Raw genomic sequence first — 21,104 nt, 5'->3', positions numbered from 1 at the left:
AGATGGTATTGAGAAAGCAGTGGGAAAAAAAATGGATTTGTGGCAAAAAATAATTCAACAGTACCAGGATATTTACTCAAAAAGTTAGAAACTGATTTGCCTGAAATTTGGTGGACAGATCACTCCGCGGATCAGTTGATCAGATTTTGGTGATGATCTGGATCTGGAATTTCCACCATTAGACTATTTTTTGTTTTTTAGCCATACTAAGTATTACGCTTTGTTCATGTGCTGGTGGAAAAGTCCGACATCTGGGACTTCCAAAGCCGCTGCCAAACAACTTTGCATAAAATCAAACCCAGAAGACAAATGATAAACAAACTTAAACCTTAACGCCGGCTGCAGCGTTGCTTAGTTGGAGAACCGTTTGACATTGGCGGAGGTTAGTTAGTTAGTTAGTTAGTTAGCTAGTTAGTTAGTTAGTTGGTTAGATGGTTAGTTAGTTAGTTAGTTAGTTAGTTAGTTAGTTAGTTAGTTAGTTTATTGTCCCTGGGGGAAATTCTTTTCCACAAAACTGTACATCACAAGGAGAACCAACAATACACTTTACACACATCATCACACAACGATACCAGGCAGTAACAATACGTAAAGTATAACACAGCAGCACATAATAGTGGCGGGCAAAAACAACATAAAAAGACAAGACTCATAGTTCCCTCAGTGTGTGATGTCCTGTGCTGTTGTATTTGCAATGCGTGTGATGGCCTTACAGTTGAGCTCTGAGAGGTTGGGAGTGGGGAGACCTGTTATCTTGGCAGCAGTTGTTGGTTATGTGTGTGAGTTTAACCCGGTTTGTGACAGAGAGCATGTTAAAGAGACAGGTGGAGCAGTAGAGGAGGATGGGTTGGACAATACTTTGGTACAGCAGTAGGAGGAGATGGGGGGTGACATAGAGTCCTTTGAGTTTACGGATGGCTGATAGTCTTTGATGGCTCCTTTTTTGAATGTCCTTTGTCTGCTGGTCAAAGCTGAGTTTATTGTCCAGTGTCATTCCGAGATATTTGAAGCTGTCAACTATTTCAACGGTTTCGTTGTTGATGAGGATGGGATGCTGGGGTGACGGGGTACCTATTACTATTTCTTTTGTTTTCCTGACATTGAGATGAAGGTAATTACGCTCACACCACTGGGTGAAGTGTGCAGCAGTGTTATGATAGTCCAGGACAGAATGATTATCTGTGAGAAAAGCGAGAATGGCAGTGTAGTCAGAGGTTAGCGGTCTGCCCACTGCCTTTAGTTCTATAAGGTTTGTACTACATGACATGTTGTAGAAAACTACATGATATCTGTGAAGCAGCACAGCACACTCTGTACACTGCAGGACACCGGGCTCTGAAAGGAGGAGCACATACATTCATTTGAAATTTTGGAACATCTAGTCGCCATATTACACAGTGTAATCCAGGGTTTTGTTCTCACAACCCCCCATGGACACACACAGACTTCACCAGAGAACTGAGAGGCGTCTGCAGATCATTTTGCATCAGGAAGTGTGTTCAGGGTCTCAGACACACTGACCTGGATGGATACTGGCTGCCATGGGGATCGAACCTGTGAGCTTCCAGTCTCTGGATGGTCTCCACTGCCTGTCTGGGAGACAACTGGCTGCAGAGAGGAGTGAATCTTTCTACTGATGTTGACTGCTGGAGATGTTCTGTATCGCAGACAGACTGCAGGCAGCCTCCGGCATGCTGCCACAATGACGCACAGACAACAAAATGGAGGACGTGTACAGCTCATACAGCATGTGACCCGGCTACAAAATGGAGTCTAACATGTAGAGTCCCTGTGTTCAGCAGGTGGGACGGTCCCACATGCGTCACTTCGGCTGCTAAACAGCGGTGTGTTCACATGCTATTTTGTTGGAAAATCAAATCTGGAAGAAAAACGCTAAACAAACATGGACGTCTTGCATCTTAACAGGCTAATTTAACAAACTGTTTGTTGCCTGGTTAACTACAAATGTTTGATAAAGGTGCATGTGTATATATAACTGTTTCTTACCGTTGACAGACACCAAACATGAACTTTCCTGCTTCATCGTTCAACTGAAATTAAAGTAGGAAATCTGTTTTTCTGAGTTATCCAATAGCACGTGAATGCTGGGTCCATGTGACCCTGGCTACAAAATGGAGGGTAGCACATAGGAAATAAATCAATCAATCAATCACTCAGTCAATCAAAGTTTATTTATATAGCACATTTTGTACACTAAAGTGCAATATAAAGTGCTTTACAGAAATAAGAAAAGAGAAAAGACCAATAATAAAATAAATAAAACAAGATAAGTGTGCAAAAAATTGAAAAAAATAAGAAAAACATAAAAGCCACAACTCAAGTAAAAGTAATGCTAAGGTACGTTTTAAATTCTCTCTTAAAACAAACACCTTCAGACTTACTTCACTGGATCACTGAATGATTACAAAGACATTATTCACCTGAGTAAATGCACAGTGTTTACTTTACTTCACTGCCAGAAACAAGAATCTGGCTACTGTTAATAATCAGATTACGACATTTACTTGGTTTAAAGTAATTCAATTTCCCAATAAACCAGATTTACACGGATTTATCTGATCGTCTGATATACCAGGCAGAAATCGTGTGTTTACAGAAAACCATCATGAAAGCAGAGTGATTCTCACTGAAGACGCAGCACACAGTATGTGTATGTGGCTGTCAACGTGGTTCTTGTTTGTAAACAAACACACAGCTACTGCATCCGGGTCAACTTTGACACATGGGCACATTAGAAAAAATAAATAAATAATAAAAACACAAAAAAAGAATGAAACCACCCAAAAAAAAAAAAAAAAAAAAATGCAGAAATGTTGGTGTGTTAATCGGGTTATGACTTGAAATTTGCTGTAGTTGGAGTGCGGCCTTCACCAGGTTAAGATTATTAACCTTTCGATTATTATTGTACATGTAAACACATTCCTTTTCACTTTCCTTTGCAGACAAACACTGGTGTTGTAAGCTTGTTGTATATTAAACAATAACATGGACTGAATACAGTCAGTATGACTGATAATGGCTGCAGCCTTTACAGGATCTTTAAATTATTCACCACAGGTTATGAACTGTTGTTTCACTGAGGAACCTGCGGTGCACCTTTAACATTTCAGTGTCACTTGTTTGTGTAACACCAGGTGTGTACAGTTTTTGTTGTTGTTTTTTTTTTTTTTTTTTCCTATTATGACTGAACATGGAGCCGTATGACTATATTATTCTGATCGATGACCGCACACCCCCTGGTCTGCCAGTGATACTTTATTGATCGCTGTAAGGCAGTTCTCTTTTCTCTTCTGCTCAAAACAACACAAAGAGATGATGTCTGCTTGAAATATTTTCTGACACACGCGCACGTGCGTTCACACACACACACACACACACACACACATGCGTGCACACACACACACACACACACACACACTCTCTCACATCATCAGACTTTGCCTTGTGTCACTGAAACAGAAAGTGTTGTGATCCCTGTTTTATTTGAACGTTGAGTCGCTCTTTCCCCTTGCAGACAGAGATTAATGTGATCATTATGACTTCACTGAAGGTTAACTCACTGTATGTAAATGTGAAAGACTCCATGATGATCAGCAGCTTAGTGACTGGGCTTTCTGTCCAGAAAACTGAGAGAGAAACATGATGTGTGTGTCATCTGAATGTAAAAATATTTGTCACAGATATTGATTTATACTTGGTGTTTGGTGCAGTGGTTAAATAAATGATTTTAGAATGTTGTTTGGTGTTTGATTGACTTGTTGATTGATTGACTGAGTGACTGACTGACTGACTGACTGACTGATTGATTGATTGATTGATTGATTGATTGATTGATTGATTCATTCATTTCCTGTGCAGGACAATGACACTGTCATGGTTAGGAGATCTATTCCCAGTGGGGCCTCTCATACTAAAAACATATTGTAATGATCAAAGTGTATTTATATAGCACATTCTTTACAGTAAAGTGCAATAGAAAGCGTTATACAGAAAAAAAAAAAAAACTGAAATAAGAGAAACAAGACAGATGAGGTAAGTGTGCAAAAAAAAGAAAAGAAAAACATAGAAGCTGCAACTCAAGTAAAAGTAATGCTAAAAAAGTTTTAAGTTTCCTCTTAAAACGCCTCACACTGCCACTGATTTCCTGGCTGTTACCACTGAAAACATACTGTACACCAAAAGTCAGATGTTATGTTAAAGTGATAATCAATAATAATAATCATATTATATATTATTATATTAATAAACAGACACAGTTGTGTACCATCACGCACCACGGTGAGGTACAACAACGACAAACCCTGGTTCACAGCCAAACTCAGACAGCTAAGGTCGGAGAAGGAAGACGGGTTTAGGAGTGGGGACAGAGTCAGGTTTATAGAGTCAAAGTACAGGTTTAGCAAGGCGGTGAGAGGTGAGAGAAGCTAAGCGACTGTACTCTGAGAAACTCCAACACCAGTTCTCAGCCAACGACTCTGCTTCTGTCTGGAAAGGGCTCACACAGATCACAGACTACAAACCTAGAGCCCCCCACTCTGCTAACGACTTGCGCCTGGCCAACAACTTGAATGAGTTCTGCTTCCACTTTGAAAGACAATGGGACAGTCCTGACACCTCTCCACAGCTGCCCACCTCAGAGCCCCCCTCCCCCCCTACCACAGTGACGACTTTCTCCATCCTGGACAGGGACGTTAACAGGCTTTTCAAGAGACAGAACCCCCGCAAAGCAGCAGGGCCAGACTCCACCCACCCTGAAGCACCGTGCCGATCGGCTGACTCCGGTGTTCACAGACATTTTCAACACCTCACTGGAGACATGCCACGTACCAGCCTGCTTCAAGACCTCCACCATCATCCCCGTCCCCAAAAAGCCAAGGACCACAGGACTTAACGACTACAGACCCGTCGCCCTGACCTCTGTGGTGATGAAGTCATTTAAACGCCTTGTGCTGTCACACCTCACATACATCACTGACCCACTCCTGGACCCCCTGCAGTTCACCTACAGAGCCAACAGGTCTGTAGACGACGCAGTAAACATGGCCCTCCACTTCATCCTCCAGCACCTGGACTCCTCAGGAACCTACGCCAGGATCCTGTTTGTGGACTTCAGCTCTGCCTTTAACACGATCATCCCGGCTCTGCTACAGGACAAGCTCTCCCACCTGAGTGTGCCTGACTCCACCTGCAGGTGTATCACAGACTTCCTGTCGGACAGGAAGCAGCACGTGAAGCTGAGAAAACACGTCTCTGACTCCCGGACCATCAGCACCGGTTCCCCTCAAGGCTGCGTTCTTTCCCCTCTACTCTTCTCCCTGTACAGCAACAGCTGCACCTCCACTCATCAGTCTGTCAAGCTCCTGAAGTTCGCGGACGACACCACCCTCATTGGGCTCATCTCTGGTGGGGATGAGTCGGCCTACAGGCAGGAGATCGACCGCCTGGTGTCCTGGTGCGGATTGAACAACCTTGAGCTCAACACTGTAAAGACAGTGGAGATGGTTGTGGACTTCAGGAAGAACCCAGCCCCACTCACCCCCCATCACCCTGAGAGACTCCCCAGTTGACATTGTGGAGTCCTTCCGCTCCCTGGGCTCCATCATTACCCAGGACCTCAAGTGGGAGCTGAACATCAGCTCCCTCACCAAAAAGGCACAACAGAGGATGTACTTCCTGCAGCAGCTGAGGAAGTTCAACCTGCCAAAGACGATGATGGTGCACTTCTACACCTCCATCACTGAGTCCATCCTCACCTCCTCCATCACCATCTGGTACGCTGCTGCCACTGCCAAGGACAAGGGCAGACTGCAGCGTATAATTCGCTCCGCTGAGAAGGTGATTGGCTGCAATCTTCCTTCCCTCCAGGACCTGTACGCCTCCAGGACCCTGAGGCGAGCAGGAAAGATTGTGGCCGACCCCTCCCACCCTGGACACAAACTATTTGAAACGCTCCCCTCTGGCAGGAGGCTGAGGTCCATCAGGACCAAAACCTCACGCCACAAGAATAGTTTCTTCCCGTCTGCAGCTGCCCTCATCAACAAGCCCCGGGACCCCCACTGACACGGACCCTTATCCCCTCCCCCCATAGACACTACACGCTACATTAATGTACAGTCTCCACATCTGACTCAATCTTTTTGGACATCTTTTTGATCTCTGTACAGTGAACATATTCTCTATACTCCATACTGTTAACCTTTGCACATTCTCTGGTCAATATTTTGCACATTCCTGCACAAACTGTACAGCTTTTTCATTTCACTTTAAAAAACAGATATATTGCACATACTTTTTATTATATTTTTTTCATATTCTGTATTATTTATGTTTCTTGACTTTCTTGACTTGCAGTACTTCCCCCCCCCCCAACCCTAACCTATCCCTATTATTTTTCTCCATGTTTATGTTTATTGTATGCACCTTCATACCAAGGCAAATTGTGAAAACTTACTTGGCAATAAACCTGATTCTGCCAATGCTACTGATGTTCTCCCTGTCTTAGGATCTTTAGAACCATCTGTGTAAATCTTGAAAAAAAAAAAAATAAAATCATAATAAACATAGCCAACCTATTTGATATGTGAATGTTCTCTCAATTTGTCCCACATTTGTCTCTCACCAACTTAAAACTGAATGCCATCCATTTTAAGAATTCACATGTTCTTCCTGTGTCCCAGGACAGTTCAGTCAGTACTTGTGAATGTGCAACACTAAAGCCAGAAACTGGAAAAGTAACGTTTGTTTTTTTAAGTTGTTTTCAATGATATAAATGTAGTGTTAATACAATACAGTTGACACAAGTGTGTTGGTCCACTTGTCCCACTGTCAAATAATGTGAATATGAGTCTGAAAAAATGTAAGTTACTTCAGAGAAACTGGAAAACGTCACATGTTCACACCGGCTGTAAGACTCAGAGGGTCTGGAGAGCAGACAGTCAGCTGCTTTTTGTTGTTTTCATATTGATGATGTGAACGGATCAAAGACCAGTGTTACACCAAATTTGGTGACCCAGGGGTGACCCCCATATTCTTACCCTAACCCCAACCATCTCACTCCTCATGCCTAAACCTAACCAACACTGCAGGTCACAGAATCTGATGGGTCACCAAATACGGTAGAACACCGGACGGGATTGAGAACAGAACAGAATGGTTCCTGTAGGGACAGCTCAGGACTGGCAGTCCTCTTCAGTCTGTTTTCCAACTGAAGTGAGTCCGGGGGGAAGGAGTGGGAAAAGGAGGTTTTCAAGTTCACCATCAGTCCGCTCACCCATGGGATTCATTCATCATTTTTTTTTTCTTTTCTTTTTTCCCTTTTTTTCTCTTTTTTCTTTAACAACTTTATTAATATCAAAAAATAGAAATGGATAAAACAAATAAAAGTGTCATTAGTAGCTTATCAAAAGTGATAAAAATAAGAAATAAAAGAGCTATGAACAATAAATGAAACACTGCAGGATTGCCCCACTATTATTATGAAATGTATAAAAAGAGTAATAACCATAAAGTCTTTGTCCTTTAAAATATATGTGGCGGTTGTACCAAGGGACGTGGACGTGATTGTTGTGTGCGGTGTCTCTTTAAGCTGCAGGAGAGGCCGCCCCGCCCCGCCCCGCACAGCGCGCGCCTCCTGCTTCACTCACGTCCTCAGATCAGCTTTATATACGAGCTCGGTGGAGCGGTTGATATCAGTCTTTTTTGACTTTGAAAAGCTACAAGATGAGCGGAAGAGGCAAAGGAGGAAAGGGACTCGGTAAAGGAGGCGCCAAGCGGCACCGGAAAGTTCTCCGTGATAACATCCAGGGAATCACCAAACCCGCCATCCGCCGTCTGGCTCGCCGCGGCGGAGTCAAGCGCATCTCCGGTCTCATCTACGAGGAGACCCGCGGGGTGCTCAAGGTCTTCCTGGAGAACGTCATCCGTGATGCCGTCACCTACACCGAGCACGCCAAGAGAAAGACCGTCACCGCCATGGATGTGGTGTATGCTCTGAAGAGGCAGGGCCGCACTCTGTACGGCTTCGGAGGTTAACGCCATTTACCGGACAACATCAAACACAAAGGCTCTTTTAAGAGCCGCCCACTTCATTTTGAAGAGTAAATCCTTTATTTACACTCTCATGTGTCTATTATAAGTATTCTACATGTGCCTTGTGTGTGTGATTTGTCTCAGCTGTGGCTCAAACACCCAAAACTGAAGATTAAATATAGTCAGTGCACAGGTCTCACACCGTGTTTTTCCTCTTCCGGACTGTCCGACAGTGAATCAGTACCGGTTTATTCAGTCTCTTATCTTAAAACACTTTAGTCAATAACATTTAATGCTAAAACCCCTGCAGAAGAGACTGCCAGTTCTGTTCTGAGCCTCATGCAGAGAACAAACTCACTTTAGGAATAAGGCGCAGTCCCATTTCATATCAACTGAATCTCTGATTAACAACTTGATTTATATAGCACGTTTCATACAAGCATGCAGCCCAAAGTGCTTCACATAGCAAAATTACAACAATAAAACAATAAAGTATAAAAAAAAAATCAATAAATAAGAGTCAATAAAATAAAATACAATAAAATAAACACCAGGCATGAACGTAAAAACCACTTAAAAACTAAGGCTATAACATTACTCCAAATTAAAAGCCAGATTAAAAAGATAGGTCTTTAATTTCCTCTTTATTATTCACCATTCATTCGATTGTATATGCATATTGCAGATTGCATAGGCACTTTCTTTCTTTCTTCTCCAGTCCAGGACTGTTTTTTATCTCTGTTTACTTCTATTTGTTTTAGTCTCTTACTTTGCTTTTTAATAATTATTTTATTGTACCTTCCTATCTTGTAATGTACACGTTGGAAGCTACTGTACACCAGAATTTACTTCAGCATCAATAAAGTATTTATCTAGTCACCATCCCATCTGCTTAGGCAATTCGTGCTAAATATATACTAGATAGCTATACACGATCTAATAACAAAATCAGTAACATGAAACCCCCACATCTTCCAGCAGACAGGGGGTTCAGCGTGTTGTGGTTCCATGGTGTAATGGTTAGCACTCTGGACTCTGAATCCAGCGATCCGAGTTCAAATCTCGGTGGGACCTGATTTTCAGGATCAGTTTAGTTCATGAATCTAGAATCAATCCCTTTGCTGCATAAACAGATGGTGCCTGCTGAAAATTAAGCGTTTGGAGTTTGTCTTCAGTGTGTGAGACTCAGAAAGTTGTAATGTTTAACTGACTGAGATGTTCAACAAAATGATAATTTTATCATGGAAACACATAGACTTTCTAAACATCAGTGTACCAATGCTGCGTTTCAAACGTTTTTGTAGTAATATTTAATGAATAAGAACATGTATAAATTCAATAATTTAATTATTATTATTATTGTTGTTATTATCATACACGTTAACAATTAACATATAAGGGATTTATTTGACTGGGCATATCAGTTCTACCCATTCTAGTCCTGTGGGAGAGAGGTCCTTGTTCAGCGCATGCCCAGTGTGGCTGTAAAACTCTACCAATCGTATAGGAGGAACAGCACAGCTTCATTTGCATCAGCTGCCTCCAAAACCATCCGCTCTGCTCCTCTCAGCTCATTCTCTGCTGTAAAGTACCGAGATCTCGTCATGCCTGAACCCGCCAAGTCAGCGCCCAAGAAGGGCTCCAAGAAAGCCGTGACCAAGACCGCCGGCAAGGGCGGCAAGAAGCGCAGAAAGACCAGGAAGGAGAGCTACGCCATCTACGTGTACAAGGTGCTGAAGCAGGTCCATCCCGACACCGGCATCTCGTCCAAGGCCATGGGCATCATGAACTCCTTCGTCAACGACATCTTCGAGCGCATCGCCGGTGAGTCGTCTCGCCTGGCTCACTACAACAAGCGCTCCACCATCACCTCCAGGGAGATCCAGACCGCCGTCCGCCTACTGCTGCCCGGTGAGCTGGCCAAGCACGCCGTGTCCGAGGGCACTAAGGCGGTCACCAAGTACACCAGCTCCAAGTAAACCGCCTGGAACTACATCCACTCAAAGGTCCTTTTAAGGGCCACACACTACTTCAACTAAGAGCACATTTACTCACACATTAGGAATGGGGAAATCTGTTATGTAAAATGTTGTCTATTGGTTTTAACTAGTGCAGTACCTGTTCGCGCCACTGCTGTACAGAGCGCTGTTCGCTTGTTTATTCAAAGTTTATTAATATTGAACGTGTCGCGTGTCCAAATTGCACCAAATCCGACACTGCACTTCCATGGGTCCCCAGCAATACTCCCGCCAAGTGTGAAGTCGATCGGACGAACGGTTCTCGAGATTCCTTGCTTTATAAAACTTAACGATACACATCAAAGCAATTTAAGCTGTCTTGATACATTTTGCTGCTTGAAATATCTATCCATTGCATCTTACATTTACCCCCAAGTTTTTTTTTTGTTTAGTTTTTTCGTGTAAACCTAACTCCATAACTTACAATAAATCTCGTCTGTATTCACATTTCTATATACATAGTAGAAGCTCTATAGATTTCATGATGAATCTGTCTTTTCCACTCTCCAATATGTGAAGGGACCATTCCTTATGCAATTCTTACTAAACACATCTGATATGACAGTAATATATATCACGCTGTATATGAAAGCACAACAAGCTCCAGCAAAGATAGTGCCAGTTTGTGTTGTGGTGGCCAGACAATGTGGCCTCAAGAGCCACGTTATCTGTCAATGTTCAAGATGTTTCACAGTCCAGAAAGCATTTTGTTTTATTCCAAATAACCATTTGTTGTATTTCGCATAGGCTTCGCCTTCTAAAGCTTGTTGTAAAAACGGTCATGCAGTCCATTCATGTTTCCCTCCATGCCTCCTATGCACGGTCACGCTCTGCGCATGTGTACAGAGCGTGCCTAAACTGCGCGTGCCCCTGAACGTGGGAGCGAGTGAGAGACACGGCAGGTAACTGCTGGAACTCACCTGCCAAGAACCACGGTGATGTCCGCTGAATATCTTTTTTCGTGTGTGCGTCCATGAAACTTCAAGTCAGTTCTTCTTTCATGTTTATGTTGCACACTGTTATTGTTTACTATTAGTCATGAGTGTATTTCACCGAATTGTTGTTAATTACTGTCCGGTTACCTGACGTGATTCAGAGTTAGCCGTTAGCCTGTAATACCTGTGCCAGTTGTGCTACTGTATTCTGCTAGCTACTGTTTCTCTATATTTCTGTTTCTATTATGGGTTGTTATAGAGTTGGAAAACAAATGTCAGTTAGCTGGTTTAAGTTACAGTGACTGTCCTTTATAGGTGGTGTAGTTGAATGTTTATTCAAGTGCCTTGCTATTTGCTGTTACTGCTAGTTCACAACGCTGTTATTATTAGCGGTTAGCTTCCGTATGCTAACTGTTAACTTAGTATATGCATATAAGTAATTAGGTATCTTTGCTGTCTCTGTAGCTCGTTCTATGTAACTAATTACTCTGTATCCTTCTGTTTCTGCTGTTTCAGAACCACACACACTTATTTGCCCCTGCTACTTTGACTATAATATCTCATACACTTGTTTCATATTTACAGTTCGGAAACAGCTTCACGATTGGTTGACACTTAAGCTACTGTAGCTGTACCATTCTGTGGCTGTGATTTTAGTCTTTTATTTTTCTTTCAACAGTGAAATAAAATAAAACACAAAATAATAAATAAAACAAAAATAGCCACACTCACTCACACACACACACACAGTTGTTAGCAAACAGCTGTTGTCGTGTGAAAACCTTGTATATCCATCTTTATGTGATTCCACACGTGACTGCTTCACCTGAATAGTAACCTAAATTTAAACAGGTTTGGCACACTGGTTATGTAGATAACAGTTTCCTCACGTTCGCCTAACACACGAAAGGTCACCTTATTTAATCCTGTTGTCATACACTCCTGTAGGAGATCTGAATGATCTGAACAGGCGGTGAAGAAAACTAAAGGCTTGGATATATTCAACCAAACTGCTTCCGCCCAAAACAAACTTCTGAAAGGCCTGAACCCACATTGATCTTCAGAACATTAGGGTAGGCTATGTAGAAGGAGCTGCATGCTGTCCGTCAAGCAAGGGGGCGGGTAGTTAACTAGTCATAGGTCAGAGGTGAAAGCGTGTCTTTCCTGTTGTCTGTTCAGATGAAATGGAGGTGTGTTTGTTTCTTTCCATTAATATCTTCCTTCCTTCCAGCTGAATGTTCCTCGGTGCCTCCATCAGTCTGAGCTCAGGTTCCTCTCTGCCTCCATAAAGCTCTGAGAGAGAAAACAGATTCCTCCCCGTCGGGGAATTGAACCCCGGTCTCCCGCGTGACAGGCGGGGATACTCACCACTATACTAACGAGGAGAGGTGCTCAACAGTTGGACCAGGTCATGTGGTAGTGACACTTGCGACCTATCTAGACCTGGTTCCATTCATTCTCTATGGGAGTTCTAAAACACTATGGATGCAATATATTTTTGGCCATTAAGTTGGCGTCTATGGGCGGTTGTCGCTGTTCACACTTTTACTGACCAGGGAGAGACTTCAAAAAGTTTAAATGTCTAACTCAGCTGTTACTGGAACGTCCAAATGTGAATGTGTCTCCTATTTTAGGGTTGGGCTTCGTAAACTCTGATCTTAGATGGAAATAAAGCTGTTGTAGAGATCAGACGGGAGAGAAAAGGAGATTTTCCATGAACCAGGAGGAGAAACTTTATTGCTCCCATCTTTCCATCTAAACATTAATCCATCATAGAGCAGAACATCCTCTCTTCATGACGGTAGGACAGAGTGAATCAGATTCTACAGTGTCTGGATCGGTTTTAATGCTTAATTGAGGAAGTTTTTGATTCCTTCATTGCCTGTTCAGATCATTCAGATCTCCTACAGAATTAAATAAGATTGTTTCCGCCCGGTCTCGAACCGGGGACCTTTCGCGTGTTAGGCGAACGTGATAACCACTACACTACGGAAACTGCTGCCTATGCATGTATATGTGTATGTGTAAGAGTGTGTATTTAAACCTGCTTACATGTCTACTATTATTCAGCTAATTGTCACGTGTGGATACACATGGATGTGTGCGTATGTGTGTGTGTGTTAAGTCAAAATTGAGGACTTTCGTCAGCACACACACCAGTACATTGGGGACACCTTTTCATTTTTACTATATAGTGACACTCCAAGGAAGAGACAGATCTCCTCTCCCAGTCTACTAAAGAGCAACTCAAACACTCCAAAGAAAAGCAGAATCCAACAAGTTTGTGACTTAATCCGAGTATTGCCTCCCTCAAAGCCTTAATCTTCAAGAAAATGAAGCCGACTTTCCGGGTCATGACGTTCACGTACACAGGCAGTATTACCGCCTGCCCCGGGGAACACTTCAGCTCGCCAAAATGAGCAAAGTGCTGTTGGCAGTGGAGAAGGGGACTCTCTCACAGTATAAAGGTCAAACCCTTGATGACATTGAGATTGACCCTGAAGGTATGGATATATGTGTGTATATTAGTATGATATATTTAGTTCAGATGCTGGGGCAACCCATGTTTATTGTCTCATGAGAAATGCATCATCAGCACTCATTAACAGTAAGGTACTCTTTATGCTGTATTTGGTAATTGAAGTCTAGAACCTTATCAGTCTGTTTCAAAATGTACAGTCTGTCAGGTGAAGTATTGTTTACATATTTTTCCCCATAGTAAATGTTGTGTATGTGTAACATTCATATGCCAAATTATTTTGATTTAATGTGCAACTGCAATCATGTGGGCAATCCATTCAGAATGGACTTGTTGGATCTTTGTCTTAAGGCTACGATTGCTGAGGCTGTGCCTTTTTTCTCTCCTCTTTTTACATTTTCTCTTCAGAAAAAGTTGATTCCTCACAAGATCAGGACATGTCAAGTGATAAAGATGACTCTGCTGAGTCGACCACTGAGGCAACAGGTGAAGACAGCCATGAGGCACCAGAGACTTACATCTTCACTTCCGGCCACTTCTTCCAGTTCCACTTCTCCCAGTGTTACTCTCAATCAAGGTAGAGATATTGTTTTGGCTTGGGCTAGGTCTTTTTTTGCAGCTGTTTTTATAAATGGACTAGGACTATTGAAGGCTGTGGTCCGGCTCATAAAGAGTTAAAAGGTCAGCAATATAGCTAGGGGCTAGACCTTTCGGTGCTTTAAATGTAATCAGTAAAATCTTAAAATCAATTCTAAATCTTACTGGTAGCCAGTGCAGATGTGCTAAGACTGGGGTAATATGATCTCTACGTTTAGTGCCAGTTAAAATTCTAGCTGCAGCATTTTGAACAAGCTGGAGACGTGAGACTGATTTTTGACTGAGGCAGGTATACAGAGTGTTGCAATAGTCTAGACGAGATTAAATAAAAGCATGAATTACCTTCTCTAAATCAGCATGCAATAAAAATGACTTGATTTTTGATACATTTCTTAGTTGAAGGCAGAGGTGGACTGGTAATCTGGCATACCGGGCATTTTCCCGGTGGGCCGACACACCTTGGACGCACCTTGGGATGATATCATTTAATTTATAATTTTTAATAAAAAAATAAAAAATAAAAAAAATTGGCCAATAACCGGCCCATAAAGCAGGGACAGCGGCCCATTGGTTCATTTTCTATACTGACACTGGGCTGGCCCAATCACATCTACTAGGCCCCACCCCTCCCCCTTTGCCGTCAAAATGGATAAACGAAAGCGCAAAGGGGGATTCTGAGAAGTTGCGGGCAAAAAAAAAAAAAAATCTAGAGGCGGATGCCGCCAAATGTGCAAAAACAACAGACATGTTTGCTGCAGGGGCTGCAGTAGCTTCAATATCTACAGTACCTGACATTGTGCAGCAACAGGTGGAACTTGAAGGAGGAGAGGTGGCTGGCCATGGCCACTGCCAGGCAGAGGAGCAGAGGAGCAGACGTGTGACAGAGAAGCCGAGGAGGGACAGAGTGAGCATGACAGGGCCGAGGGACAGAGGGAGGAGGAGAGTGTAGTTGAAGCGGTAAGCATGGAGTAGCTTCATCTATACATGTTATCAGATAACGCACCCCATCATTTTCTTTAGAATAAATACTCATATAAACTAGGTCTGCCTGAAACTGCCAATCTATACCTTTTCCAATACCCTATTTCTTTTAAAATGTATAGGAGCGCTTTTGTGAAGAGTGTATGCATCTTGTTTAAGAAGCCAATTTTCTATTTCTGAGTCTAGACATTGTCTGCCTGTACTGTCAAACGCAGCCTTTTTAAGTCTTTGTCTACCACCATACCCCCCTGAGCTCTCTGGAGCATAGTATATCTTTTTCATGATCTCTGCCATGGTGTTGTATATAATGAATGAACACTTGTTGTCAAGTTTAACAGTCTTTATTGTTAAAACATGATTGCCTCACAAATATCATTATTATCATCATTACAGAAAACATCAAAATCAATGATTAACTAGATTAAGAAAATTTACACATGCATCTCGTTTTTTTTTAACTAACAATTCTGCTAGATTTTTCATCACGTTATAAACTTCTACATTTTCTTTTCTGTTGATTTTAAAAACACACAGATCAACACCAAAAGTACAAAAACAAGCAACATGTCCAATTCTAATACGGTCATCGCTTAAAGGAAAACAATTTACAATTGTTGTGAGAACAGTTTTTACATCTGTATATATTTGTTTGCCCCTAGAAGCATCATGCTGGCCCAATCTATACCAGGTAAATCATTTGCCACAAGTCTAACAAACATCATTTGTGTTTTAAACCCCTGGTATTGTTGAGATCTGTAAGCATTGACGTTATTGTCAACATCATGTAGTTCATTATCAACAGTTTCACACATCAACATTGTAAGCTTATACAACACACTCTGGTCTGTAGCATAATCCGCCAGAGAACTATCTGTATTCCCCATTTTTGTCAAACCGCTTCACTTTTTCCTCCAAATGTGGAAAGACTGTTTGACTATAACGTTAAGTCTTTTGGTACCATACTGTTCTTTTATTTGCCTCAGTTTTGGAATGATGTATCGACTCTCCGTTAGCTCGTGCACAACGGCCGCTGCAATGTCTTGAATTTTTGACAAAGATGGCGGCACAATCCCGAGACAGTCCAGAACATACGCTTGAGCTCTTGTGTAATTTTCATTAAAAAGCTCATTTGTAATTTCTTGAAAACATTCGTCAAAATAAAATGGAGGTAATTTGTCAATACATGAGTGATATGGCCTTGAGTGGATAGTAATAAGACCATAGTATGGAGATTGACAGGTTGCACAAGCACTTCTCACTTTTAGAGTAATAATTTTGTACAAAAAATGTCCAATAGTTACCTTTACAACATTCCACATAGAAGGTGTGACGGTTGTGTCTTCCGCAACATCATTATCATCATCATCCGAAGAGTCTGTATGTTCTTCCAAAGAAGTATTCTGTATGTCTACTTTTTCCTGGTCCAGAAATGTCAGATTTCTCTTCCCCAACTCCTCGCCGAATCGGACTACCCAATTATCGTTGTTGTCTTCACCCTGGGAGCTTGTGAAATAAGCAGGCATGTCATAAGTTGCGCTCTCCTGCATACCTGTACAAACATATACAGTATACAGATTTTTAGAAACCTTTTAGTACGATATAAACACATTTCCCAAACATTCCAGCAGATTCAAAATCCCCATCCCGGTCTACATCAGAAAGGGAGAAACTTTTTTTCTCCAGCGGGTCTTGGAAAAGTATTTTTTTGAGGCCTTTGTAGGATTTGTAGGTCTCATACCACTTGAACAAAACATTGATATGAGAGAAAACATCTTGTGTTCTCTCCCAATCACTCCAGCAGATTAGAAATCCTGTAGTAAACCATGACCCCCATTGTTCAGCAGTGAGGGGGTATAACTTGTCCTCATCAGGGGTGCCACGCCGTGCATTGTGGATAACGGAGTCATCCAGACATTTTCTGAAAAAGATGTAGGATTCAGGGTCCTTGATGGCTATATCCGTTTCCACCCGGTAGGTTTCACCTTCCGCTGACCCGTCCCATTGGGCCTCGTACAGTCCTCGAGTGTTATTTAGCCCCGGGCATATTTTATCTCTAATCACACTCCAGTCTTTTTAAAAAAAAACCGAATGTGTGGAGTAACTTCTTTCAAAAAAATCTCATCAGCCTCTCTTGTATAAAGACATACTTGTCCTTTCTCAAACAGATACCCAGAGACACGCCCATCATCCATATTCCACTCATATAGCGGAGCCCATGCTTTCTGGTCTAGAAAACATGCCATGGTTTTAGGAACACTCCTTTTCTTTTTGGGGGCCATAATTAACGCAGCATCAACTATGTCCACTCTACGAAACGGTGTTGAAGCGTTAGAGGTCGTACCTGTGTTTTCCATCGTGATGCACGTAGCCGGGAAATACGATAGGGTTACAGATGAGGTCGCAACGACGGAAGGCGCTGGAATTAAATTAAGAAAACAGTCCGGTCAGTGCAACAGAGAGCGGTGAGTCCTACAGCAGGTCGGCGTTGATTCTGTGTTGTCTGGGCATCGAAGAAGCACTCACACTTTAAATAGGCCACTCCTAGAACACCCCAAAATTTAAATAAAGACCATAAAAACATGTCGAGACACAACCCCAAACGGGGTCAATGAAAAAAAAAAAACGTGTTGAGACACTTCCCCAAACGGGACTTTATGACAGGACAGCTGTCAATAGACAAATTCTTCTATCTTTAATTATCTACCCGAGGAGATGACGTAAGGTTGTGAACCCCCTACTTCTAAGCCTCCTACACAGACAATGTTTGTGCGGATGTTATTGTCAGAATAAAATAAAAGAACAGACAATATTGACCAGAACTAGGTTCCTGACGGTCTACAACAAATCAGATCTGATTTGTTGTAGACCGTCAGGAACCTAGTTCTGATCAATATACTGTCAGTTTTTTCTATTATATTATATCTGTTTCTCCAATTAACGTAACTAGACATGTTCCCGTTTTAGGCGATTCAACTAGCGATCCCCGTCCTGGCAGAGCAACCCGTAGGTAGACTATTTATAGAATACTCACAGACACATCCATCCCACGCGGACCAAATGGGAGGCTTTATGATGACAGGACAGCGACACACAGACAACTTCACACGCACACTCCCGACTGACACACCCCCCTTTCACCTCCCGCCGACTCCCAACTGACAGATACCAAGGCATAGGATACACACACTATCGAAACAAGTAATTATAACAACACATACGATGACAAACGGACGGAGTCGGTGGCAAATGTTAAATTATAAATTATAAAAGTCACACAGACACATACCTAAACTTCCTACAAGCACCCCCCCCTTTCTCTCACACACCCACGACTGACACAGAGGCACACACCCCCACTCACGTGCACAAAGTCTCCACATGGGCACAGCCCCCCTTCCCTCCGCAGACACACACACAACCAAAAGTACACACTATAACGCACACACCACGTGCACGCGCGCGACCAAATGTGCGTGCGTTAAAACAAAGCCGGCCCTGATTTTCTTCTGCTGAGGTTGAGGACAAAGATCATCCACAGGTTTTTCCAGCATGTGTTGTCACCAGGGCTCAGGCTTTTTCAGACAAAAATAAGCTAGAAGAGAAAAGTGTGAAAAAATTTGCTCTAAATGTTGTGTTTCCCTTGCATGACTTTCCCTTCTGTGTCTCACCCTGACTTGATACAGGAGCAGCAGGAGGACTCTAACCTAAGAGAGCTGTTTCAGCAGGTACGGCCAGTGGAAGAGATGGAAAGTGTGGCACATGGGTACTTCCTAGAGGATGGCATGTTGGTGAGGAAATGGCTGCCTCAAGGTGACAAGTTTGTTGGTGATGCCACTTACCAGATTGTGGTTCCAACTAAACTTAGAACTGGGATTCTGAGAACTGCTCATGACATGGTGGCCGGGCATTTGGGGGTTAAAAAGACATATGACAAGATTTTCCATTACTATTATTGGCCTCGGTTGAAAAAAGACATTTCAGCCTACATCAAAACCTGTCACACTTGTCAGCTCACAGGAAAACCAAATCAGTCCATTAAACCTACTCCATTGCATCCCATACCAGCAGTTGGTCAACCTTTTGAGCATTTGCTAATTGACTGTGTTGGCCCACTGCCCAAGTCCAAATCGGGTAGTATGTATCTTTTCACTGTGATGTGTCAAACTACCAGATACCCTGCAGCTTACCCCTTGCACAACATAACCACCAAGTCTATCATGAAAGCCTTAACCCAGTTCATTTCTGTCTTCGGCATTCCCAAGCTCATCCAAAGTGATCAGGGAACAAATTTTTACCTTAGGCATGTTTGCAGGCATTCTGAAGGAGCTTCGTATCAAACATGCCCAGTCAACTGCTTATCATCCAGAAAGCCAGGGAGCTATCGAGCGGTTCCATCAGACTCTTAAGGCGCTTTTGCGTTCTTATTGTACTGAGCTGGGTCGTGACTGGGAGGAAGGATTGCCCTGGCTAATGCTAGCTGCTCGCGAGGTAACACAAGAGAGTAGTGGTTTTAGCCCTAACAATATTGTATTTGGTCATGCTGTTTGTGGTCCATTAGCTGAGTTACAGGCTGACTGGAAGAAGCCTCCTCCTCCAACAAATCTAACAGACTATGTCACTGGGTTCAAAAGACTTTTGTATGAGGCAGGTAAAATGGCAAAAACGAATCTGGAAAATTCTCAAGGGAAAATGAAACGCTTGTACGATTGCCAAGCTGAAGTGCATGTTTTTAGCCCGGGTGATCAGGTTCTAGCACTGCTCCCAGTGCTGGGTTCCCCTTTTCAGGCCCCTACTCTGTTCTTCGACAGGTCTCAGATTTGAACTATCTGATTTCCACTTCTGACCGGCGGAAATCCACCCAGTTATGTAATGTAAACATGTTAAAACCCTATTTTCCTCGTTCCAGTGGGGTGAAATCTGCAGGGGAAATAAAGCCAGTGGCTCTGGTGGCTTCTGTGGGAGCAGTGTCTTCTCCTTCTTTGGGGGAGGAAGGTGGTGAAGAGGCAGTAAATGCCCCAGATGACTGTGTTATGCAAGGCCGGCTCAAAAATGCAGAGTCACTGAGTCACCTGAATAAGTTGTTGAGTCACTTGCCTGATGTTAAGAAGAAGGAATTATCAAACCTCATTTTGTCATTTCCTTCTTTGTTTTCAGACACTCTATTCTCAAACCCATCTTATAGAACATGACGTTGATTGAAAGCCAGACTCTTATCCACTTCCCCATATGGAGGATTGTGTTGATCAGGTGGGCACAGCAAAATTTGTAAGCAAGTTTGACCTTTTGAAGGGTTACTGGCAGGTGCCCCTGTCCAAACGGGCTCGAGAGATTGCAGCATTTATCACACCCTCAGGCCTTTATTCCTACAAGGTAATGCCATTCGGGTTGCGAAATGCACCAGCTACCTTTCAACGGTTGATGAATAAGGTAGTGGCGGGGTTAGAGGGATGCACAGTGTATTTAGATGATATTGTCATCTATAGTGAGACTTGGGAAGAGCATGTACACTGCATCAGAGCTCTGTTTGACCCTCTGGCATGGGCCAATCTCACTGTAAATCTGGCTAAATGTGAGTTTGCCCAGGGTACTGTCACCTATTTAGGGAAGGTAGTTGGCCAGGGTCAGGTTCACCCGGTTAGAGCAAAGGTTCTTTTTATTGATCAGTTCCCAACTCCCACCACTAAGAAAGAACTTATGCACTTTTTAGGCATGGTAGGGTACTACCGAGGGTTTTGCAGAAATTTCTCCATGGTAGTTGCACCTCTTACTAACCTGTTGAGTTCAAAGGTCAAGTTTGACTGGTCTCCTCAGTGTCAATGTGCTTTTGAAAATGCAAAAAGTCTGATTTCATCTGCTCCTGTCTTGGCAGCTCCCCGTCTTGGTCAACCGTTCCAGTTACAGGTAGATGCCAGCAATTTGGGAGCTGGAGCTGTACTCTTGCAGATGGGTGCTGATGGTATTGATCATCTGGTCAGTTTCTTTTCCAGGAAATTCAACTCTTACCAGTTGAAAAAATATTAACCCTCTAGACCCCAGTAGAATGTT

General features: G+C 42.8%; 2 protein-coding genes and 2 non-coding genes across 4 annotated transcripts; 2 read left to right on the top strand and 2 right to left on the bottom strand.

Moving 5' to 3' along the window:
* Positions 1-7,740: 7,740 nt before the first annotated feature.
* LOC139656719 (histone H4) lies at positions 7,741-8,067 on the top strand. The gene has a single exon (XM_071534338.1). The coding sequence runs from the start codon at positions 7,741-7,743 to the stop codon at positions 8,050-8,052; it is 312 nt and encodes a 103-aa protein (XP_071390439.1). The 3' UTR covers positions 8,053-8,067.
* A 1,586-nt stretch (positions 8,068-9,653) lies between these two features.
* Positions 9,654-10,028, top strand: LOC139656709 (histone H2B). The gene has a single exon (XM_071534329.1). The coding sequence runs from the start codon at positions 9,654-9,656 to the stop codon at positions 10,026-10,028; it is 375 nt and encodes a 124-aa protein (XP_071390430.1).
* Positions 10,029-12,315: 2,287 nt separating this feature from the next.
* Positions 12,316-12,387, bottom strand: trnad-guc (transfer RNA aspartic acid (anticodon GUC)). Its single transcript has one exon. It is a non-coding gene; the product is annotated as a tRNA-Asp (tRNA).
* Positions 12,388-12,925: 538 nt separating this feature from the next.
* Positions 12,926-12,998, bottom strand: trnav-aac (transfer RNA valine (anticodon AAC)). Its single transcript has one exon. It is a non-coding gene; the product is annotated as a tRNA-Val (tRNA).
* Positions 12,999-21,104: the final 8,106 nt, after the last annotated feature.

Source organism: Centroberyx affinis, unplaced genomic scaffold (genome assembly GCF_046629955.1).
Source record: "Centroberyx affinis isolate AG114_WGS23_722 - 3 ecotype Tasmania unplaced genomic scaffold, CSIRO-AGI_Caff_v1 ptg002520l_1, whole genome shotgun sequence".
Lineage (NCBI taxonomy): Eukaryota > Metazoa > Chordata > Actinopteri > Beryciformes > Berycidae > Centroberyx > Centroberyx affinis.
The sequence above is the reverse complement of the archived record's forward strand: the minus strand, read 5'-3'. Positions and strand labels throughout refer to the sequence as shown.

What these genes read in the sequence shown, in the direction of transcription:
- LOC139656719 (XM_071534338.1), top strand. Translation starts at nt 7,741, where the DNA reads ATGAGCGGAAGAGGCAAAGGAGGAAAGGGACTCGGTAAAGGAGGCGCC.
- LOC139656709 (XM_071534329.1), top strand. Translation starts at nt 9,654, where the DNA reads ATGCCTGAACCCGCCAAGTCAGCGCCCAAGAAGGGCTCCAAGAAAGCC.